The sequence below is a fragment of the Balaenoptera ricei genome, chromosome X, assembly GCF_028023285.1.
Source record: "Balaenoptera ricei isolate mBalRic1 chromosome X, mBalRic1.hap2, whole genome shotgun sequence".
In the NCBI taxonomy this organism is placed as follows: domain Eukaryota; kingdom Metazoa; phylum Chordata; class Mammalia; order Artiodactyla; family Balaenopteridae; genus Balaenoptera; species Balaenoptera ricei.
This window is the reverse complement of record NC_082660.1, coordinates 21,316,516-21,341,602: the sequence shown is the minus strand read 5'-3', so window position 1 is coordinate 21,341,602 and position 25,087 is coordinate 21,316,516. Positions and strand designations below refer to the sequence as shown.

General features: G+C 38.1%; 1 protein-coding gene and 1 pseudogene across 2 annotated transcripts in view; one reads left to right on the top strand and one right to left on the bottom strand.

Annotated features, from left to right (window-relative positions):
• POLA1 (DNA polymerase alpha 1, catalytic subunit) overlaps positions 1-25,087 on the bottom strand; it is a 292,537-nt gene that overhangs the window by 243,898 nt on the left and 23,552 nt on the right. Inside the window, exons 11-22 of one of the 2 annotated variants that reach the window (XM_059910859.1) lie at positions 23,409-23,521; positions 22,579-22,695; positions 21,292-21,366; positions 18,542-18,680; positions 17,651-17,805; positions 13,752-13,836; positions 9,209-9,270; positions 7,645-7,734; positions 5,592-5,708; positions 4,188-4,363; positions 1,945-2,074; positions 1,333-1,452 (exon numbers count right to left, since the gene is read on the bottom strand). In XM_059910859.1, coding sequence (XP_059766842.1) covers positions 1,333-1,452; positions 1,945-2,074; positions 4,188-4,363; positions 5,592-5,708; positions 7,645-7,734; positions 9,209-9,270; positions 13,752-13,836; positions 17,651-17,805; positions 18,542-18,680; positions 21,292-21,366; positions 22,579-22,695; positions 23,409-23,521 — 1,379 coding nt within the window. The remainder of the gene's footprint in view (positions 1-1,332; positions 1,453-1,944; positions 2,075-4,187; positions 4,364-5,591; positions 5,709-7,644; positions 7,735-9,208; positions 9,271-13,751; positions 13,837-17,650; positions 17,806-18,541; positions 18,681-21,291; positions 21,367-22,578; positions 22,696-23,408; positions 23,522-25,087) is intronic. The other variant, XM_059910860.1, reaches the window with a different exon arrangement.
• On the top strand, positions 19,055-19,443 carry LOC132357005 (cytochrome c-like; annotated as a pseudogene).

Below are 25,087 nucleotides of genomic sequence, written 5' to 3'. Positions count from 1 at the left end.
GAGGAAAGACAGTTATTGTATTATTTTCATGAATCCTAATGAATGCCAAGCATGGTAGTTACCGAAACAAACACAATATCTGAGTTGATAAGTATGCAAATTCTACTTTAAAATATTTTTGAATTCACAGAACTTCACATTTTAAAATCAATGGACAGGGCTTCCCTGGTGGTGCAGTGGTTAAGAATAGAATCCGCCTGCCAATGCAGGGGACACGGGTTCGAGCCCTGGTCCAGGAAGATCCCACATGCCATGGAGCGACGAAGCCCGTGCACCACAACTACTGGGCCTGCGCTCTAGAGCCCATGAGCCACAAGTACTGAAGCCCACGCACCACAACTACTGAAGCTTGCACACCTACAGCCCGTGCTCTGCAATAACAGAAGCCACCGCAATGAGAAGCCCATGCACCACAATGAAGAGTAGCCCCTGCTTGCCGCAACTAGAGAAAGCCCGCGTGCAGCAACGAAGACCCAACGCAGACAATAATAAACACATAAATAAATTTTTTAAAATAAAATCAATGGACACTAAAAATTCAACTATTCATATTATGTAAAATTTGAGATTCTAAGAGTCCTCTTAAATTCATTACTCTAACATTCATGATGTAAAAACACAAAATATTTTATATAGATATTATCATTATTCTCATTATTAATATGGATACCTTAAAATAAGTATGTCCATATAGTGAAAATTCTTTCCCAAGTAGTTTATTAATAGCCAACATTCAATACCTCAGCAGACATCAAACTCCTATAAGTTAATACTTCCTTTACTAATTTTGATAATGTGCATAAAACAAGCAAATATAAGAACCTGAGTCATTTTAACATTAAACTCCCATTCTGAATCAATTACTATCAGTGCTGATAAAACAGTAGCTAAGTTTTACTTCCAGTGTGATGGAGGCCACTTCAGAAACCTGATTGTAGTGACCTTAATCCTACTAGAATATAAAAATGAAACAATGCAACACAAAAATAAAGGCTTATGGGTTCAAGGAAATAAATGGTTCAACTTGCATCTAAGTTTGGGTAGGGCTAACGAGGCAAAACACTTTCCAGGTATGGTCACCCATCAGAGAGGCCTAATGCCTCCCTCAAAGAATTTCATATTTCACAAATAATTTTTATCTGTATAGAGAAACGTAAAGAAGGAAATGACCACACAAAAACAACAGAACAAATGTGACACAGTTTCTACAGGGAATTAATTATTTGGGGAGCAGATACTATCACAGCACAAAAAAACCCCCAAAAAACAGCTACCTAGATAATAAAAGGAGGGGATAAGAAAAAGCAAAACACTATACAATTTTGGACCCACCGGTTTTTGCTGAGGCTTTCTGAAAATCTGCTTGTCAGGCACAATATAGTTGTTTTCATAAAATGCATGAAGCAACAAGAACTCATTACGCTCGGATCGTCCACCCATCAGCGTCCTAGACTGTTAAATAGAATTTTTTTTAAAAAACTTGAGCTCAAAACCAGAATAAACAAAAGCAACTTCGAGTTGCTAGATTTAATCATAGCACCTCCTTCAAAAATCACTCATCATAACAAGGGCTGCTTTAAAAAAAAAAAGGTGCTAAATTACTTCTAGCAGTTTCTTTAAGCATTATGGTTAAAAGGAGACAAAGAGCTTAAAATACTGACAACTTGGGCTATTTCTTTACTCCCAAATGGACCATTCCACAAATCAGACACATCCAGATGTCAGAGATGATCCTTATGTTCGTCCAAATTTCAACATACTGCACCTGGCTTTCCTCCCCTTCTCCCAAGCAGTTCTTCATTTTACAAAAGAAGCCCAGCTTTCAGAATACAAGTTACTTATTTTATAAGCATGCATTTAGACTCATTATCATATAACAACTACCCCCAGAAAACACTGGATCCAACAGGAAATGCTTTTTCCCCCTTTCTATGTTAAATTTACCATAATGTTCCCAGCGATGTTAGTGATCTGCAATGCTAATGGAAGAACATTTAGCTCACACATGATCTGCAGAATGAACCTGGCATCTTTCCAGGTGTGTTCCAACAGGTACAACAGCTGAGAAGAGTCACTGTACAGAAAAGAAAGAATGAAACAGAATCAAGTAATTAAAAGAAACAATGATTATAATCATAACTTCATAAACTATCACAAAAAATTTTTGGTATAAGTTAACTTCAGAGCAACGGCACCTTGGCTTTGGAAACAATTTAAAATAAGGTCAGTGTGAAATGAGGAATTCATTCATACCATTGGTCCCAATCAATGCCCTTCTCTAAAACACACAAAAAATCCCACAAAGATACAATCTGAAAACTCCCTAAATTCTTTCATTCATCCATCCATTAAATACGTATTACATACCCACTCCGTGCCAGGCATTGTTCTAGATGCTGGCTGTGACCAAAACAGACAAAAATTCCTGTCCTCATGGGGGAGACAGAATATAAATTAAAAATTTAATATGTGATATGTTATACAACACTAAGCGTTAAGAAGAAAAACTAAGAAGCAAAGGGAATATTAAATGTCAGGAGCACAGACAAATTTTAGTTAGGGAACTGAGAAAGAGTTCACTGAGAATAAAAACCTGCAGGAGGTGAGAGAGCAATCCTTGTGGATGGGTTATCTCTGAGAGAAGAACGTTCCAGGCAGACAAAACAGCACATTCAAAGGCCCTGAGCTGAGCATAAATCTGGCAGTTCTAGTACCAAGAAGGAGACCAATGGCTGCAACAGAGAGAATGATGGAGAAAAGTAGAAGATAAGGACAGAGCTAACGGCAGAGAGACCCATTGTATAGGACCTTGTAAATCGAAATATGTACTTTGGTTTTTACTCTGCATGAAACAGAAAGTCATTAGGAGATTGTAAGCAGAGTGCCATATCTAACTTTAGCACGGTGACTCTGGTTCCTGGGTTGAGAACAGACAGCAAGGAGTCAAGGGCAAAAGCAAGGAGACCAGTGAGGAGGCTAATACAAGAAAGACCCAGTGACCCAGAAGAAAGAGGTTGGTGGCTTGGACCAGGGTGGGTCCAACAGAGGGGAAAAGAAGTGGTCAGATAGAGACATATTTTGAAGATGGAGCTGACAGGATTTCCCGATGCATGGAACATAAGATGTCAGAGAGAGGAATCATAGACGCCTCAGAGGTTCTGGGCTGAGGATGACTTTGGAGGTTTCCAGCGATACTGGAAAAATAAGAGGAACCTAGAGGAGAAGGTCAGGAGCTCAGTTTTGGAACAAGCTGAGTTGGAGGTTCATGTCAGACATCAAGTAGAACAGGCAGGTGGAGACATGAGTCTGGAATTCAGGGAAGAGAGGTCTAAGCTGAGGATATGCTGGCGGGAGGCATCGGCACCCATGTGGTATTGAAATTCCTGCGACTCAACGAGATCACCCAGGGAGGGAGCACAGTCAGAAAGAGAAGCAGTCTGAGGACTTGGGAGGAACAGGCAGAAAAGAACGAGAAGTGGCCAGAGGGGTAGGAGAAATTTTAAGAAATAATCAAGCACAAAGTTTCTGTTACGCAAAATGAGTAAGTTCTGGAAATCTAATGTACAGCAACGTGGCTACAGTTAACAATACTGTATCGTATACTTGAAATCTCCTAAGAGGGGTAAATCTAAAGTGTCCTCACCACAAATAAAAAAACAAAAAAAAAAAGAAAAGAAAAGAAAAAAATAGTGATCGTGTGAGGTGATGAATAGGTTAATTAGCTTGATTGTGAGGATTATTTCACAATGTATATCAAACATCAAGTTGTACCTTAAATAAAATACAATTTTTATTTGTCAATTTGACCTCAACAAGGCTGGAAAAAAGAAATAATCAGCAATATCTCCAAATAATTGAATGACTTCTCAGATTTTATATTTCTAAAATATTTGCATTAATTTCTGAATTAAGGGCAGAAACCTAAATATCACATCAATTTCCAAACTGCTCTCAGGAAGCATCAAGATGGTGTTAAATGAGGGAGATATTATGATAAAATTAGAATAATTCAAAAAGCAAAATAATTCAAATTACTCAAGTAATGGAGATGGTGATGCTGACATGAAGAGAGACAATTTCCCCTTCATAACACCACAGGCTCCTGTCCCTCCAGCCTAAGGATGATTCTGGTGTCTTGCTGTTGTTAATTTCAAGACAGACAAATTCTGAAGCATGCAGGATCATACCTGTACATATTTCGTACATTTTCCATTGGGATTACAACCCTTTCAGTTTTCAGAATCTGTTGAACAAGTTCAGACAAATGGTAGCTTTTACAACGAATCAATTCCTTTGCTGAAATTTCCACATCACAGATCATTCGGCCACAGGTAGCATTTCTTTCACCAAATCCACTCCTGCCCTACAAGGGGAGGACAAAAAGCAAATCCCATGGAAGAACAGACACTGAGAACATTTCATTCTAACTTGCTTTGAGGCTAGCCCCAAAATTATAATGATGAAACTCTCATTCTTCCATTCATGCATTCATTCAGTCATCAATCAAATATTTTTGAACACTGACTACATATCTGACACTGTTCCAGGCACTCAGAATATAGGGATATAGCGGTGAGCAAAACAGAAAAGATTCCTGATCTCAATTGAAATATACAATAAAAAAAAAAGAAATTATATAGTTTTAGGAGATCATTAAGTACATGGAAAAGAGAAAATAGAACAGGGTGAGGGGAACAAGGAATTTGGGGGGACTACATCTTAAATACGGTGATCACATAGACCTCACTGAGAAGATGCCATATAAAGAACCCTGAAGGGGGTAAGGAGTTAGCAAAGCAAGTGTTTGGATGAAGTGTTAATAACAACTCTATCGCCATAAAGATATGAATAGGAAAAGGAGCAAGAGCACTGGCCCCCAACTCCAAACTGTAGCAGCAGAATCCTCTGGAGAGCATTATAAAGGTACAGAGTCCTAAGTTCTCTGATGAGGCAGCATGCCGTTTTACTGATAGGCTTTAACTAAAATAAGATTTCAAGCGCTGAGCACTGTCAGGTTTAGGAAATGAAGGTGCTTCATCCAAAACCACCTCAACCTCCCTTCAGTGAAGCAAGCAGGTAGAATGAGAAGTGACAAGCTTTACAAGAGTCAGACGGGGCCTGGGCTCAAAATTTTAGTTCTTCCCTTTACTAGCTCTAAGATCTTGAACAAGTTCTGCCACCCCTGTGAGAATGTGCAATAAACCTGGAGTTGCTGTGAGAGAGAATGAACACAGAAGGCATGCTGCCCGTTGCCTTCTTACATACTCTGTGTCTGCTCCCCTCCCCCAACCCCCGTTCCTCCTTCCCATCTCCTTCCTTAAGGAGAACCCGCAACTCTGCTCTTAGGGATGCCCAAGTGGAGCTAACAAACATGTGCTGGTCTCTAGATTCTAAGAGCTGATTTTTAAAACTACCAGTGGTTTTTACCAATAAAATGCTGAATTGAAAGGAAAAGGTGCTTAGTGCCAAAGTTAAAATGTCCTATCATAAGGCAACAGATTCCTAGTCAAAGAAGCACAGGGTACCCCCTGGTAGCTACTTCATATAAAGAAGCCAAACAGAGAAGTTAAGATTTTGAAAATTATTATTACCCCAAGCTTTGGCATGTTGGATCGCTTCAGCCGACCTATCTTGGACCAGTAAGGAACTTTGCACACATTAATTCTCTGCAGTAGCACTTCCAGTTCAAACCCATAAATATTATGACCCTAGTCAGAAAAAGAAGGCAGCCAATAACATTATAAGAAACGCAAATTAGAGGATTTATCTTCATATGCATAGAATTTCTTTGCCCTTTCTTTTTCTGGTCTCTAATTGAAGGCATCATGAGCTTACCTCCGATTGGGGTCCTCTCTTCTTCAGGAATTTATTCATCAGCAGCATTCATTAGCCTTGACATTAACAAGGCTGCTAAGCAGATTGCTGGAATAAACTTTATTTTATCCTAATTGATGCAAAGTTCATATGATGTCTTTTAATTTGCAACTCATGCTTCACAGTCTCATGCAAATTTTAATGTCCCATACTTTTTAGGTGATCAGTAAAAGCTGTATTCAAACAATTTCATCTTACTTCCTTAAAAAAACCAAGAACCCAGCTATGTTGCGTGACAGTTTACATAGACTTCTTAGAAAACGGAGGAAGTGCATTTAGTTTCTTCCTAAGGAACTGAGTTCAAACACTACTGATTTAGACTCTTAATCAATGTGCAACTAAATAAACATATACTATCACTCCATACTTCAAATAAGAAATTTGCTAAAAACATGGAAACAAAACTATCCCGAGTAAAAAAATCTCAAAAATATTACCAAATTTTCCATGTCTGTAATGATAATTCCCATCATGTGAATTATGTTTATTCTAGTAAGTTAAACTAGATGAAGTTTAAAATAAATTAATAAACAGATTTACTTGTCACTAATTTTAATTAAAAATATATACCACTATATATTTATGGCAAGTTTGTCTATTAAACTAAGAGACCCAAAGGACATGAGGAAGTCTCATTTCCAAATTATCATGCCTGGGATTAGGGACTCAAACCCATGTCAGGATTCTCTCTTATTTCCGTTTGGATTTCTCACAAAGTCTTGGCTCTTACACCCTAGAGCAGGCCAGCTACCCTAGACTCCAAGATATCTCGTTGGGGTCCAAGAGAGAGACTACTAGTGGAGATTGGGTGAGGGCCTGGTGCTGAGCCAGAGCACCACAGGAGGGCACTGTGGATAGAATCTTCCCAGCACTTTCAAGATGGCTCCTGAAATACTGTAAGGGAAGTGGGTGCAGAGACACTGGTAACAACCTACAGGCTCTCAGTACTTTGGCTACACCATCTTCCAGAGAGGTGTCCAAGAGCAAAAACGAACACAGAAATATACGGCAAACATTTTTCACAAGGCTTCAATGTAACCAAATTACCGATATTACACTTAAAATATAGGTATTTATATGCTACTTCCCTCCAAAAAACCCAAAAGCACAAAATAATTTGATTGGTCCGTTAACCCAGAAAAAAGACAAAAGGAAGAACTCCTTGATAGGAGTCTACAAACTAAGGAAGGCTAGAGGAAACACAAAGCAAAATGTTGCTTTAGGACTCTTCGGAACTGTGGCAAAGACAACTCAATGAATTATTACCTCTTACTATTTAGTAGGAGCATATTCAGTCATCAAGAGAAAAAAAAAGACTCCTAGCCACGAGCTCCCAAAGGAATATGTCAGAGATCCACTGAGCTCATAAAATTAAAATACTTACGCTTTGGGGATACGCACCAAACCAAGGGAATTCACTCCTGTGACATTATACTGCTGGGCCACTAAGCCAAAATTTTAGAGCTATTAACAGTTGACATGAGTTGACTTACTTCTGGGCTGCTCTCTAACTGTAAATAACAGGAGTATCCTAAACTTCAACAGTAATTCATGAGTTGCTTTTCTATTAGAGGGGAAAAAAAAGTATCTTGTAGTAGGTTGGGGTTTTTTCTCCTTTCTGTTAGGAGAAAGTATAGCAATTCCCACCAGTCCACAGGGTTACTTCACTCTGAAAAGATTCTCCACTGCTCAAAAAGTAACAGTCAAGTCACACTGAAAAGAACTATGGAATGAAGATCTTCCCCACAACATGGTCAAACATCTACTCACCACAATGATATCAGGATCAATTTTGTGAATTTTTGCAAGGAAAAAACCTAGCAGTGTTCTTTCTGTTGCAGCAACCTCAACCTTCACATTCTGTTAGATAAAAACATACCAGTCACTTATCTTTACTCTCAACTACTACACCTTGGCTCCTTGTTCAAGCAGGATAAGATTTCTTAGGGTTAAAAGAAACCATCCATTTCAAAATTAAATGCAGCAATGAAATTCCTGATTCTAGATTTCACAGTAATAGTTGCACAAAATCTCTGAGGAGCTCATTCAAGTAATAAGCATGTGAATGAAGTAAAATTTTAAGCGCTGAGCACTATCGAGTGCAGAAATGTCCCTCCATAGGGACACACTTGTGTATCTGGACACATTTTATAGCATCTGAATCAGAGTACCTATCAAAAACATTACTTACTTTCCTATATAATCCCTGGTAGACTTTATTGTTTATGTATTTAACAAATAAAGAGGTCCCAAGGACTGTATAAACTAATCCCAAATAGTGTTGTAAAAACCCATAAATAAGAAACTAGACTAAAAACAAACATACATGTAAGAATTAAGTTAAGTGTCTTAAATAAAACCTAACCTATCTACACACAAAAGGCGTCCACTTGGATTACTCAATATAAATCAGGTATTCAAAAGATCCACTCTTATTAAGACTCTTAAAATGAAGTTGATGGCTATGTTTTCTACAACTAGCTCAGGTTTAAAAAATATCAGTTTGACTCTAATGGAATTTTCCAAGGTCATTTTACTTACTAATTCAGGGCACTTCACAAATAATAGCCTGATCCAATAGTACCCCCAGACTACTGGACTTCTCAAACCAACTTAAAGTAAGTGGAACCTGATAAGGTTGCTAACTTTTAATTCTGGCAAGTGAAGACATTAAAAAAAATTTTTTAAACCTACACATTTACCAACCCAGGCATTTCATAAAAGAAAAAACATACTCTCCAAAAATAAAATTCTTCATAATAAATACGTTTACTTTTATGAAAAACTCACATTATACTACTCCCCACCCCCATTTTTATTAAGGACTCGTGAAAACTTCTTCATGGAGTATACTGGGAGTTTAGAGATCACTGATCAATTATAGCCAGCCCTCATCAACCTTCCCAATATATGTCACCTTTAATATCCACAGCATTCTCAACTTCTCTTGACTTCCTTCAAGTTAGCGGGGTGGGGGTGGGGTGGGCTTTAGCCAGTACTTTCCCAAAACAGTAATCATGTGATCATGCAATTTTGGAAAAGCTTCCAATTAAGTTATCTGAAGGAGAGTTTGAGACCACCCATCTATTAATATAAGTGTCGAATCCCATTATTTCCAGGTGGTGAAACATTTAAACATTGTTAAATAACGTTTCTAGTTTTAAACTTCTAATACATTTTTAATGGGTTAATGCCACAGTCCAATCTAACAAGAATAGATCTAATAAATTAACATATAAATAGCGTATTTCTACTAATCCACAGCATTCTCCTTTTCTCTTTTTAAACAAATACATATTTCATATTTAAAAGGAATAAACAGTGAGTTCTTTACCTTTTCCTTAATGCCTTCTTTAAAATCATATGGAAAAATACAATCCTTTGGTTTAGACACAACTGTAAAAAGGAAGAAAATAAAGATTCCAACACCCATCTTAGTCCAATTCAAGTACACATACACTGCAAGTTTCTGAATGGAAACCATCTTAAATATAAATAAATTCCCCTTGATCTCTAAATAGTTGCCAAAACAAACTACATATCCTAAAATTCATATGGAACCACAAAAGACCCTGAAGAGCCAGGGCAATCTTGAAAAAGAACAAAGCAGGAGGCATCACACTCCCTGATTTCAAACTATATTACAAAGCTACAGTAATCAAAACGGTATGATGTTGGCATAAAAACAGACATACAGAGAGCCCAGAAATAAACCCATACATAACATGGTCGATTAATTTATGACAAAGGAACCAAGAATATACAATGGAGAAAGGAGAGTCTCTACAAAAAATGATGTTGGGAAAACTGGACAACCACACGCAGAAGAATAAAACTGGACCATTATCTTACACCATACACAAAAAACTAACTCAAAATGGATTAAAAACGTGAACATACTGGTGGCGCAGTGGTTAAGAATATGCCTGCCAATGCAGGGGACACGGGTTCGAGCCCTGGTCCAGGAAGATCCCACATGCCGCAGAGCAACAAAGCCCATGTGCCGCAACTACTGAGCCTGTGCTCTAGAGTCCGTGAGCCACAACTACTGAGCCCACATGCCACAACTACTGAAGCCGCACGCCTAGAGCCCGTGCTCTGCAACAAGAGAAGCCACCGCAATGAGAAGTGCGTGCACCGCAACAAAGAGTAGCCCCCACTCGCCGCAACTAGAGAAAGCCCGCACGCAGCAACGAAGACCCAACACAGCCAACGATAAATAAATAAATAAAAATAAATTTATTTTAAAAAAAAAACAAACCTGAACATAAGATCAGAAACCATAAAACTCCTAGAAGAGGGACTTCCCGGTGGTCCAGTGGTTAAGACTCCATGCTCTCAGTGCAGGGGGCACGGGTCCAATCCCTGGTCAGGAACTAAGATCCTGCATGCCGTATGGCACGCCCCCCGCCCCCCAAGAAAAAGAAAAAAAAGAAAAACAACTCCTAGAAGAAGACATAGGCAGTAAGCTCCTTGACATCAGTCTTGGCAATGACTTTTTGGATTTGACGCCAAAACCAAAGGCATCAAAAGCAAAAATAAACAAGTGGGACTACACCAAAGTATAAAGTTCTGCACAGCAAAGGAAACCATCAACAAAATGAAAAGGCAACCTACTGAATGGGAGAAAATATTTGCAAACCATATATCTGATAAAGCATTAATATCCAACATATATATATATTTTAATTCATACAATAAAAACAAACAACCTGATTAAAAAATGGGCAGAGGAGCTGAACAGACATTTTTCTAAAGACATACAGAAGGCCACCAGGTACAGGAAAGGGTACTGAACATCACAAATCATCAGAGAAATGCAAAACCACAATGAGATATTACCCACACCTGCTAGAATGGTTATTATCAAAAAGAGAAGAGATAAAAAGTGTTGGTTGGAGAGGATGGAGAGAAAAGGGAAACCTTGAGCACAGTTGGTGAGAATGTAAACTGGTACAGTCATGGAACAGTCATGGAATTTCCTCAAAAATTTAAAAATAGAACCATATAATCCAGCAATTCCATTTCTGGGTATTTATCTGAAGAAAATGAAAACAGTAACTCGAAAACAGTAACTCGCCATTTGCGATAACAAAGATGGATCTAGAGGGCATTATGCTAAGAGAAATAAGGCAGAGAAAGACAAATACAGTATGATCTCACTTACATGTGGAATAAAAAAAACAGAAAAGAAAATGAAAAAAATGAGCTCACAGATACAGACAACAGACGGTGATTGCGGGGGCGGTGCACGAAATGGGTGAAGGGGGTAAAAAGGTACAAACTTCTAGTTATAAAACAAATAAGCCTTGGGTATGTAATGTACAGCATGGTGACTACACTTAATAACCCTGTACTGCATATTTGAAAGTTGCTAAGAGAGAATATCTTAAAACTTCTCATCACAAGAAAAGAAAAGTTTGTAACTATGGTGATGGATGTTAACTAGACTTATTGTGGTGATCATTTTGCTACATACACAAATATGGCATCATTATGTTGTATACCTGAAAGTCATACAATGTTACATGTCAATTATACCTCAATTTTTTAAAAGTTTAGAAGATTAAATCTAAAAAAAAGAAGAATACCCAAGTACAGAACCCTAAGTTCCTACAACTGTTAAAGTTGCTTTGATGAAACATTTGCTATCCATCTAAGTCAGAATGGAAGATATTTAAGTCTTTCCCAAAGGAAATCACCACCACCACCAAAACCTCAACCAGCATACAATGGAGGAACTCAGTCCAAACTTCTCAAAGTTAGGATAGTAAAGATGACCAAAGCTTCCCCCACTACACTCTCAACTCCTTGTCATTCACAGCAGCTGTTCATACAGTGACATACTCAGAGGAGGTAAATGTTGAAATGAGCTAATGACTCTCTCTTCCACATATTTTCCAAACTATTCTCAACATCACTTTGTTCTGTGTATTCAACCCAACTTAAAGGGTAAAACTTCACAAAAATAACACACCACCCACCCTCCCTTCTCTGCTTGCTTCCCTTGTCCCACTCTCCTAGTATCCAAGAAACCTGACAGGAGATGCTGCTCCAGTTAATCTCTGGTTCTGGGCTGGAAAAGAACCCGGGAAGCATAACACATCAATAGTGTTGTGCCCTTATTTTATTTTTTACAAAAAAATGATTATTTAACTGGCCAAGTTCTCAACATGCAACACGTCAGAATCCGCGGTGGAGGCTGCCTCATGGCACGCAGAATTCTGTGGAATAGTTTCACCCACGGAATTGTATGCATAGCACAACCCAACGCCAACATGATATTACCATAACTCCTCCCAAATAGGTAAACATTTATTTATTCCTTGGCATCTTGCCTCATCACACAGAACACTTTGGCCAGGCTTCTATAACAGGCTTTTAGGGTGATATCACGAAAAGAAAATAGTTACAGCATAATTTTGACCCAGAAAAAAACTACTCTACCACAATAGAGTAACCACTGGAAGAGAGAAAAAGATATCAAACTGCCTCCCGACTTCTGCTCCTAGAAAAAAATTAAACAGCTGAATAGGAGCAACCAGTCCAATAAAACTTAGGGTCTACAACTGACAAAAAAAAAAAACTTCTTTAGCAAATAAAAACAAAAATAAACAAATGGGACCTACTCAAACCTAAAAGCTTTTGCACAGCAAAGGAAAGCATAAACAAGATGAAAAGACAACCCTCAGAATGGGAGAAAATATTTGCAAATGAAGCAACTGGCAAAGGTTTAATCTCCAAAATTTACAAGCAGCTCATGCAGGTCAATATCAAAAAAACAAACAACCCAATCCAAAAATGGGCAGAAGACCTAAATAGACATTTCTCCAAAGAAGATAGACAGATGGCCAACAAACACATGAAAGGATGCTCAACATCACTAATCATTAGAGAAATGCAAATCAAAACTACAATGAGCTATCACCTCACACCGGTCAGAATGGCCGTCGTCAAAAAATCTACAAACAATAAATGCTGGAGAGGGTGTGGAGAAAAGGGAACTCTCCTACACTGTTGGTGGGAACGTAAATTGGTACAGCCACTATGGAGAAAAGTATGGAGGTTCCTTAAAAAACTAAAAATAGAACTACCATATGACCCAGCAATCCCACTCCTGGGCATATACCCAGAAAAGACGAAAACTCTAATTCGAAAAGATACACATATCCCAATGTTCATAGCAGCACCGTTTACGATAGCCAAGACATAGAAACAACCCAAGGGCCCACTGATAGACAACTGGTTTAAGAAGATGTGGTGTGTGTGTGTATACACACACACACACACAAATGGAATGTTACTCAGCCATAAAAAGGAATGAAATATTGCCATTTGCAGCAACATGAATGGACCTAGAGAATATCATACAACGTGAAATAAGTCAGAGAAAGATAAATATTATATGCTACCACTTATACGTGGAATCTACAAAATAACACAAATGAGTCTATATACAAAACAGACTCACAGATATAGAAAACAAATTTATGGTTACTAAAGGGGATGGGTGGTGGTGGGGGGGTATGATAAATTAGGAGGATGGGATTAACAGATACAAACTACTATACATGAAACAGATTAGCAACAAGGACCTACTGTAGAGCACAGGGAACTAGAGTCAATATCCTGTAATAACCTATAGTGGAAAAGAATCTGAAAATAGATATATATTATATATAACTGAATACTTTGCTGTACACCTGAAACTAACACAGTATTATAAATCAACTATACTTCAATTAAAAAAACCTTCTTTAACAACATGCACTAAGTATCTTAAAAACATTTTTTTTAAGTTACTGATCCAACAGCTGGAGAAAAAACAAGAAAAATAAAAATTAAGCCATTAATAAACCAGCTAAAAAAATACATACCACAGAAGTGTGAGTGAAAGGGAGGCCGTGGGGGTGCTTTATCTAGTGCGAAGCTGTGATGCACCAACGCTGCCACAGCAATAATCTGCCAAGAAAGGAGAAGAAAATCACTTATCAGTACCTACTATGCAGTCTGCATTCTCACCACAACCAGCGAGAACAGAAAAAGATACAGATTTTAATCCGTAAGAATACGTTAACTTTTTATTACGGAAGTATTTAAACAAATAAAAAATAGAATAATAAAATCAGCTCTCATACACCGATCACCCAGCTTCAATCATCAACTCATCAACAGCCCTACCCCACATTATTTTGAAGCAAAACGCATACCTATCACTTTATCCAGAAATATGTCAGCAGGTATCCCTAACCAAGGTTTCTCAACCTTGGCGCTATGGACATTTTAGGCCGAATAATTCTTTGTTGTGGTGCTGCCCTGTGCATTGTGGGACGTTTAGCAGCATCCCTGGCTGCCAACAGCACCGCTCCCCACTCCCCAGTCTCCAAGCTGTGACACCAAAAATGTCTCCAGACATGGCCAAAAACCCCTTGAGGGTTAAAATCTCACCAAATTGAGAGCCATTACTTTAAAAGATGAAAAGTTTTTAAAATGCAGTACAATCATCTCAGCTAATTCAATTAACAGTGTTTCCTTAAAATCATTAAACATCCAGGCAGGATTCAAATTCTCATGTTTTCCCAACTATCTCAATTTTATTTACCAAGTAAGTCCGTACTTTGCAACTGGTTCATATGTTAAACTAAGTACAACTCTTCCCCATCTATTATTTCTTGCAATTTATTTGTTGAAGAAACTGGGTGGTTTTGCCCCGTAGAGTGCCCCCCCAGTATAGACTCTGCTGCTTGTATCCCAATAATGTCATTTAACATGTTCCTCTGTTTCTGTACTGCCTGTATATTCATACGTAGATCTGAAGGCTTGATAAAAATCAGATTTTTTGGCAAGAATTCTTTGGAGGTGCTACTGATCACTGGTTATCACATCAGGTCTGGTTATCTCTACTCCAGTGATACTAGCAGCCTCTGAAAATCACTGCCTAGATCCATTATCTCATTAGAGGTTGCAAAGTGGTCACATTCAATTTTTCCTTTATTTTATTTATTTATTAGCTGGAAACCTTCTATGAAGACAAACCTCCCCTCATCGATTATTTGGTTACCTGAGACACAATATATGTTCAAAAAAGTCAAGATAAATGCTTGATTCAATCTCTTTATTTACCAGTTTGCAAAATAATGAGTTAGTTCCCTAGCTTTCTTCACAGGTGAGCAATGCGGTGCTGTGTTTACAGCATCATTATGAAGTCGTATGTTTCAATCTGTTGCAGTTATACATGCTCAAATTGTCCCATCTTTGGTGTAGGAAACTCTTCAAGTTTACTCTTGAGTCCTTCTGACATATCTTCAGTAGATTTTAATATCGTCCTTGCTTTCTAGTGTAACAAGAAGTTCCAGGCTTATCCTGGACATTTCCTGCCCCAAATCAGCTATTTCTTCACAAAACCCTATTTCCTTCCTGGGGAAATGGTATTTAGAAACCTCACTCTGGGTGCTGGAAGGATTTTTTTTAACTAATTAAAATTTCCCCGAACACTTAACTATTAAATATCTACTATATCAACTATTATTAAAAGATCAGGGGCTTCCCTGGTGGCGCAGTGCATGAGAATCTGCCTGCTAATGCAGGGGACGCGGGTTCGAGCCCTGGTCTGGGAAGATCCCACATGCCGCGGAGCAACTAGGCCCGTGAGCCACAACTACTGAGCCTGCGCGTCTGGAGCCTGTGCTCCACAACAAGAGAGGCCGTGATAGTGAGAGGTCCGCACACCGCGATGAAGAGTGGCCCCCGCTCGCCGCAGCTAGAGAAAGCCCTCGCACAGAAACGCAGACCCAACACAGCCAAAAATAAATATAAAAATAAATTAATTAATTAATTAATTAATTTTTAAAAAAAACAAAAAACAAAAAACAAAAAAAAAAAAAAAAAAAAAAAAGATCAAATCACATACAAAAAAAAAAATTGCCAAAAGGCTGTTAAAAAAGATCCCCATCAATGTCAAAGGATTTAGAAGCAAACACAAAGAAGCTCCCATTGACCAAAGAGAGACAATTTAAGCAGCAAAAATAACAAGAATAATTAATGATTGCAATAGATTGAAATATACTAAGTATATATAAAGCCCATGAGTTTATAATGATAGTCCATAAAAGAGGAAGCAAAGATAAGTAACAAGAAAAATAAACAAATCTATGTCAACAGTGCACATAATGTAGGTCCCCAACTTCCTACTCAGAAAACTGGCAGCGAAAGAGAAAGAAGTACACATTTATCTCTTCTTTCCTATATGAAGTACTGCAGCATAACCAAATAGTACTGGTTAATGAGGAAGAGTTAATTTTATAGAAAAATTTAACTAATAATCATTCTAATATTTCACATGCTTAACTTTAAACATGGAAAGGACGACGGAATTAGAAGACCATTTTACAACTCCTAATGAAATATCTAATTTAGGCAAAAATTAGATCAGTGGTTCTCAACCGGGAACAATTTTGCCCGCAGTCCCCAGGGGGCATTTGGAGATGTCTGCAGGCATTTCTGGTTGTCAGGACTAGGCGATAGGGGCGATATTTGGCATTGGGTGGAGGCCAGGGATACTGTTAAACATCCCACAATGCACAGGACAGCTCCCACAACAAGTTCATTCGGCCCAAACATCAGTAGTGCCAAGGTTAAAAAACTTGAACCTACTAATCAATCATAGCCCCACTAATAGTGGTTTAACCAGACATTACGTGCCTACTGATACGACCCAATATGAAATACACTGTACCACCTACACAGTATTTTGGCAAAAAAAAGTTAAAGCTGAACGTAATCAATTCGGCAGTGCTACTGAGCAGGGGTGGATACTTTTTTCTGTAAAGGGCCAAAAAGTAAATATTTTAGCCTTTCAGGTCACAGGGTCTCTGTCATGACTACTAACTTTGCTGCCGTGGTACAAAAGCAGCTGTAGATAATATGTGAACAAACAGACATGCTGTCTTCCAGTGAACTTTATTTACAGAAACAGGTGATGGGCTAGATTTGCCCACAGGCCACAGTTTGCCAACCCCTGGTATACAGGAAGAAATCCAATGATACAAGGAAGCAAACAAATACAGAAAATGGGTCATTCTTCGAGACCACCAACAGTGATTCCTCAATAAGTCAATGTCACTGAAAAAGCTGGAGGGGGTGGGAGGGAGCTGCTCACATTTAAAAGGGATTCAAGAAACAAAAATTAAACACCGTCTGTGGATCTTGTATAAATCCTGACTCAAATAAATCAACTGTTAAAAGACATTTCTGAGAAATAGAGTCATGTGACTATGGACTAGGTATTTTAGCTGGTATCAAGGAATCACTGTTAATGTTAATAGGGGTGATAATGGTATTCTATAAGAAAGTGTGCATGTTTTGAGAGATGCATACCAAAGTATACAGGGGTAAAATGATACAATGTCTGAGATTAGCTTTAAAATACTTCAGGAGGAAAAAAAAAGAAGGGGGGCGATAAACAAGTGTGACAAAATCTTGCTAAATGGTGAATATGAGTGATGGGTATATAGGAGTTCATTATATTATTCTATGTCCATTTGAAGTTCTCCAAAATAAAAAAATTTTAAAAACAAAAAGTCCAGCAATTTAAGTCTTTAAAAAAAAAAAACCTCCAACACCAGACAAATTCAATTCATTCTTCAAAATGGAGTTTGGTAGTGAATTAGTATTCTTTCCCTTCCAAAACGAACAACCTTCCCTTACAGAAAAGCTGTACAAGTGCAAGAAGTATCGCACCTCTGGCATAGGTACAGAATCTGTCCTATTTCTTTACCTCATTTTCATGTGTCTTTGCATTCTGCATTGTCTTCATGCTCAAAGACATGACCACAAGTGGAGGAGGACCAACATCCTTAATTACATTCACCAGGTGCGGTTTCAAGGCCACTGCCTCAACTTTACACCAACTGATTGGCTGATTCAAGAGCTCTGAAAAAGAAAAGAAACAAAAGATCAATAGGTATTTGCTGAAAAAGAAAAGTTACTATAATTAAGATATCTGTGATTAACCGAGATGGTCTTCAATCCTACCTTCTACTAAGAATGTCTTATTATAACATCTAACTAAAAATAAACCACGTTATTGGATTGTATGCAAATCTTCGTGTGTGTAAACATATGTTCACTTTCCTGGGAAAAAAGTCCACAGCTTTCATCTGACTTTCCAAAAAATCCAAGACCCAAAATAGGTTTGCAAAAGCCACAGCACTGCCTTAGAGGAATCAAAGAAAAACAGTTTTAAGAGATTCATGAAGACAAAAGAGAGTATCACAAATGCAAGTATTGGAAAACATCAGGTAAGAGACCATACATGCATTATCCACACCGGGCAGTGATGTTTTGCTCCTTCAGAAGTCAGCAGTTCACTATGTAGAACAGCTGAGCCACATCAGCCAGGTCGGAAGTCCACGCTGACAGCAACACAATGAAGGATGCACCCAAATGCCCGAGTAGGCTAACTAAAGCCTCCCTCCCACTAAAGTGCTAAGCACCACGGTGAAAGAGTGATTTCAAACATACTTCCTATACTCACTCAAGGAAAACCTTAAAGAAACAAACATTAAAAAGGAAGTGGTCGCACTGAAATTGAGTCCAATTCTTTAACTTCTAGAAACCGCATCTAACAGCAATTTACTTAGCATTCTGAAAGTAAATTTTCCCTTACGTGGATTTTTTACTTCGAGCCAACAAGGTCCTTTGATCTTTCTGTTCATCAAGAACAGTTCCAAGCTGGATGTGTTGGTCCCAAATACATGAGAAAAAGTTTCTCCTTTCAAATCCTGAGGAAGCTGGGGCATTTCAGCCTGAAAAAGGCAAAGAAGAAAAAAAAATCTTTTTTTGGTTAAAACTATTACTTCACATTTTCCAAAGTCTATATTTGAAATAAACAAAAGTCTCTCTATGAACCACCAGAAGAAACCCCTTTGATATATATGAAATGTAATTTGCCACAAATGAAATCCATAACAATTCACAGTAGGAAACAAAAACAACTCACAATGACAAAATAATGCATCTTGATGACACCCATTAGAAGAAAAATGGGCCAAGAAGCTCCCGCAAAAGAGGATTTCTGTCCAGAGCTGTACATGCCTTACTGATAAAGAATAGCCAAATAAGTACAACTCCTTTAGAAGAATGAAAGCGAGAGAGCGGGACGTTCGGCTTGCGAGCGGGAACCTCTTAGTCGTGCACGGAGAAAGAACGATTTAAAAATGGGTGATGTTGAGAAGGGCAAGAAGATTTTTGTTCAGAAGTGTGCCCAGTGCCATACTCTGGAAAAGGGAGGCAAGCACGAGACTGGGCCAAATCTCCATGGCCTGTTTGGGTGAAAGACAGCTCAGACTTTCAGATTCTCTTACACAGATGCCAACAAGAACAAAGGCATCACCTGGGGAGAGGAGACGCTGATGGGAGTATTTGGAGAATCCCAAGAAGTACATCCCTGGAACAAAAATGTTCTTCGCTGGCATTAAGAAGAAGGAAGAAAGGGCAGACTTGATAGCTTATCTCAAAAAAGCTACTAATGCGTAATCGTTGGCCACTGCCTTATTTATTATGAAACAAATGTCTCATGACTTTTTATGTGTACCATATTTAAATTGATCTCATACACTAGAATTCAGATCATGAATGGCTGAGGTAATATTTTTGTCCTGATTTAAATAAGATTGGCTTGTGGCTAAATGAATATGGTCAGCTTTTTGAATTTTGATAGTAATTCTGGTTCAAAAAGTACTATCACTGTTTTCCCCTTCTAAAGAGATGATTAAACTTGAATAAGGAATGTTAAACTTGTCAGTGATACGGTGAATGCCTTCTCAAACCCTATAGGAGACTGGTTTTATATTTAGATTTCTGTAACTGGTTATATTAATATATTTAAATATTGAGAAGCTCCCTTAACTGTCTCATAGACCAGCAAGATTCACCTGTGTTTCAAGTTGTGTTCGTTTGCCTGTTAAGGCAAGGGCTGAAGATATACTGACAACGTCCACTTTATCTTTTTGGTCTTAACTATGCCAATTTAATTAAAATTCTCCATCTAAAATATTGCGTTTTACTTAACGAAAGGAATTTTAGTGTGGTTTATGTATAGCATCAAATAAAGAATATTTAGTACTTCTCACATTTTATAGATGATCTTTAAGATCAGATGCTTTTAAAACTCACTGTGACAAGATATGTTAGGAAACTTGCTTGTGAATTCTCTACAAAGTCAGACTAAGTTATAATTCAGGATTGTCTTTTAAACAGGTATTCAGAAACACAACTGTAGAACTACTGTAGATGTGTGATGGGTAATGGTGCTTTTCCCAACTCAGAAGGGTTAAGGTAGAGGAGCTTTATCATTAGCACAAATTTGTAAATTATCCGAACATAAGGCTTGAGAATTAAAAACAAAGTCACAGATCAAAAAAATAAATAAATAAAAGCAAGGGAGTAGGACTCATTCAAAATGCTTCCATGGAGAAAATTTTTTATGGGAGACAGTGTTTTATTTTTCTTTTCGTAAGAAATATTCGTGTTCTCAAGTTCTATATATATTGCCATGTGTGCTCTGATGAATACAGCCTAAACAAACCGATAATAAATTCAGTAATTTTCTTACGTTATCTGAGCAAAAAATAATGATACTGGTTATCATCTTCCTGTTGATGCTTGAAACAGTTGCTGCTTATAGAGCAATTTAAGACCAGGAATAATTACTAGTGCATCAGTTGAATGCTACATACATTCCTCAGATTAGAAATCCACAGCTAAAATTATCAAGTCATAAGCAATGTATTTCATCACAACTTTATTAATAATTTACACATGGCATGCAAGAAATGTTATTTCAAATTCATTTCTAAATAAAAGTTTTGACAATTACAAAAAAAAAAAATGCTTCCGTGGTACTTTTCATCACCACTGTCAGAGATATTTCTTAAGTTTCCCTTTTCCAACATCATGAGATCAAAACACTAGAACGGAGAGGTAAAGAGAGGTAAAGGTCCAGTTAATTAACATCCCGCAGCAGTGACCTTGTCTGTCACGGGAGCAAGAGTAGCACTACAGTGACGCTACTGACGCTCTTGTCTCACCTTTCCACTGCTCAGAGGGACACTTCAACAGACTAATGATGTTCAACTCCATCTTGTGGCATTCATTCCACTTGACAAACAGTTGTGCAGTTTCAACTTATTTATATAAAGATGCATACTTGAAAGCAGAGAAAGGCAGTATAACCTATAGTCTACATATTTAAATTCATTTTATTCATTTTAATTATTCATGACTATAAGTTCACTTCAATGAACTGTAAGCTTGAAGAGCCCTGCCAATACTCCTAATTGAAAGCCAGTTGAAATTTCAAAAATAGGAAAATGCCATTTTCAAGCAAAATCCATTCATTTTCTTTGTTTGACTTACCGAGTATCTAACTTCCAAGTACTCAGATTTCTCTGGAACATCAGGTATCTCAAAAGCATAGCTCTTTTCCACTGCCTGGATAAGTTGGTATTTAAAAATCATTAAGATAAAAAGACTTTTCACAAATTAAATTGACAAGCATTACATATACAACGCATGTCTCTGTATTTAATCATTATGGAACAGAAAGGTAAATAAAGCACCTTTTCCCCCTCTCAACGGGGACTAAAATAGCCAGTGGCAAAATGTTAAAAAGACTTCTTTTGGACACTAGAGAACTTAGAAGTATTTGCATTCAAGAGAGGTGATAAAACATTAAAAATGTTTACAATGTCAATGCACTAAATTATTTGCTACTCTTTGATACTAAGCAACTCCATCTTGCTAGAAAAATTAATAATAAACATTATAATCATAGCTCACATGTACTGAGTGCTTGCTATGTACCAAGGATTGTTGTAATCACTAATCCCAATTAATTGACTTAACCCTTCCAACAGCTCTTGAAATAAGGCCCCATTTCTCAGGTGAAGAAACAGGCCCAGAGAAGTCACTCAGCACTTGTTCAAGGTCACAGAACAGGAAGTGGTAGGGCTAGGACTTAAAGCACAAGCAGTCTAGCCTGAGCACCTATGCTCTTCACCATTGCACCACATTGCTTCTAGAATTTTAGAGACCTGATCCATCAGCCACAAGTCAAAAAGCTCAAATAGTTCAGACGGTTAGCCTCATCTTCAGCAACTCAATCCTCCCTTTATTGCAATCACTGTTAATATAGCCAGTGTGCTGAGGGACTTACAGCCCCACAACTATGGCCAAAGGCATCAATATCTCACTAAAATGAAGACAACTGATCAATATGTATCACATAAATAGAAGAACTTTGTTCTATCAGAAACTGCATCACAGACCATGACTTTTAAAGATTTAACTTTCTGACCAAGACAACTTGTCAATAACCAATGTAAACAAGATCAGAACAGTTTCTTCTCCATCTCAGAGTAAGAACACAAGCTATGCTTCAAGTACTGGAAGCAATTACTTTGCTAATGTTATCTTTTTATTCAAATTAATGAACATTATACACAGTTTAAAGAGAAAGAATAACTATTTTTATAAATCTAACATATTGGTTTTACATTGCTATCTATGAAATTTCCATTCAATGAATTATAGCCACACAGAAGGTATTTTGCAAAAAGAAGATATGCAATAACTATTTGCTAAATCAGGAAATTAACAAACAACCAATATAAAGACCTGAAAAAATTATCATCAAATACAAACCTTGGACTTGAATTTCATAATCTTATATTTTGCTGCTATTTTCTCGTCAAATTCATCATAAACATCCTTCATTGTAACTGGAGTTCCACTTTCTTTCCCTGTATTTTGATCAATTTTCTGCTTTCCCATGGAGAGGGGAGGGGAGGAGAAAAAATATCTGTACATAAGATCTTTTCAACCACCAGAAACCCAAGGCTAAATCAACTTTCATCTTCACGCATTTAAACATTTAATAGAATAAGGTGAGTTCAAAGATACAAATGGACCCCAAAATGTACTAAATCCAACACCCAAGTCCTCCCAATGGCATCATAAAAGCAAGCCAGAGATAAAGATGATCAATCCTACAAAATGGGAGAATAGTGTTGTAAATCTTGACCAAGACGCTTCACAGTTCAACTGAGATGGGGAGCGGCTGGGGTTGAGAGGGGAGTGTGGATGTTAAGTCCCAATAAAAAGAAGGAGCAAATGGAATTGACCTTGTTAAATGGCTGTGGAGGAAATAACAAAACCATGAAAACTGGGCCAAGCGCCATGTCATATTTTAGAGTCATAAACTCCCAACCCCAATAATTATGGAAATGGGGAGTGGGAGGGAAAGACAGCATTATGTACTGAAACTCAGGCACTTTTACGTTCTTTCTAACAAGTTGAAAAACAGATAGTGTTTCACTCCACTTCTCCCAATGTCTAATGGAGCTGCTGACAATCAGTGGTCACGAGGCAGGCGATAAGAAAGGTTATAGATAATCCACAGCCCTGTCGAAGGACAGGGTTGGTGGCAGAAGACAGAACACACTTGGAATTAGAAGCTGTCTACTAAGGTTTACCGTTTCACGAGGAAGGAAGTAGAGCGTTCGCTCAATGTTTTTCACCATGACACAACAGCTCACATGGGTTTGGGCGAATTCGATCCAAACTTTGCCAAACAGAAATACCACACCTACAAGAATAAGGAAAAACCATGAGAAAATAAACATTTCAATTATATCACATTAAAGGGACGATGTAAAAGCTCACTGAATGTGTCCACACATTTATGCTTTGGTAAGTCATTTCTTACAGCAAATGTATCTGCTGCCCAATCCCAAAAACTAGTTCCTTTACTCAGTACCTATGCCATGACAATATCACATCAGTAAAACCTGTGACCACTGGGAGGACAGGGAACAGAATGATTCTCTAACTTGGTGGAAGCATTTTCCCCTAGAATTAGGGAGACATCCCAGGTAAATGGAGACAAACCTCAGTTATCAGGGAGACATCCCAGGCCTGAGGAGAAACACCCAGATAACTACTGAGACACACTAGGTCAGTGTAGAAACCGCTGGGGAATTAGAGAGACATCCCGGCTCAATGTAGACAGACCTCAAAAACTAGGGAGACATCCTAGATCAGTGTAGGAGGAAAAAAAAGACATTTTCCCTAGAACCAGGATTACCCAGATTAAGAGAAATAAAAAAAGCAACTTATTCTCCAACAAATCTCGTATTTAAACCTCTTGTGAGAACTCTGAAAATATAATACTAAATTCCTTTTTAACTTGTACTTACCAACAAAAATTAACATTCATGTGTAAGGATAACTATGTATGGTATATCAGTATTCTCCTGTATGTAAAATTGTGTTTTGGAAAAACAAAATTCATCTCATATCTTATTCCATATAATAGTAAATATCTCCTAATAGGGCTAAACTATTATCTTCTATTTCACCCTTTCCACCTCACAGACTACTGAAGACATCTGGCTGGGTAGCGTTTGTAATGTTCCTCCCTCTCCTATTTCAGTTTAACAAATGGGGTCTAGTAACCAAATCCTTTTGAGATCCCTAAGTAACGTAGACCACAAAGTAAACCAAGCCTTTCTGGACATCAAGCCATTGCTCATGAAACATGGCCATCAAGAAAGGACTCCAGGGCTTCCCTGGTGGCGCAGTGGTTAAGAATCCGCCTGCCAAAAAAAAAAAAAAAAAAAAAAGAGAATCCGCCTGCCAATGCAGGCGACATGGGTTCGAGCCCTGGTCTGGGAAGATCCCACATGCCGCGAAGCGAGTAAGCCTGTGCGCCACAATTACCGAGGCTGCGCTCTAGAGCCCGCGAGCCACAGCTACTGAAGTCCGTATGTCACAACTACTAAAGCCTGTGCGCCTAGAGCCTGTGCTCTGCAACAAGAGAAGCCACCACAATGAGAAGCCCACGCACCACAACGAAGAGTAGCCCCCATTCACTGCAACTAGAGAAAGCCCGCGCGCAGCAACAAAGACCCAACTCAGCCAAAAATAAATAAATAAATTAATAAATTAATTAATTAATTAATTAAAAAGAAAGGACTCGAGGGAATTCCCTGGCAGTCCAGTGGTTAGGACTTCATGCTCTCACTGCTGAGGGCCTGGGTTCAATCCCTGATCCAGGAACTAAAATCCCACGTGGCCAAAAAAAAAGGACTCCAGAGATTTGATAGTCAACCTAAGAGACGGTCACTGCGCAAAATCCCAGGCTCCATGAATA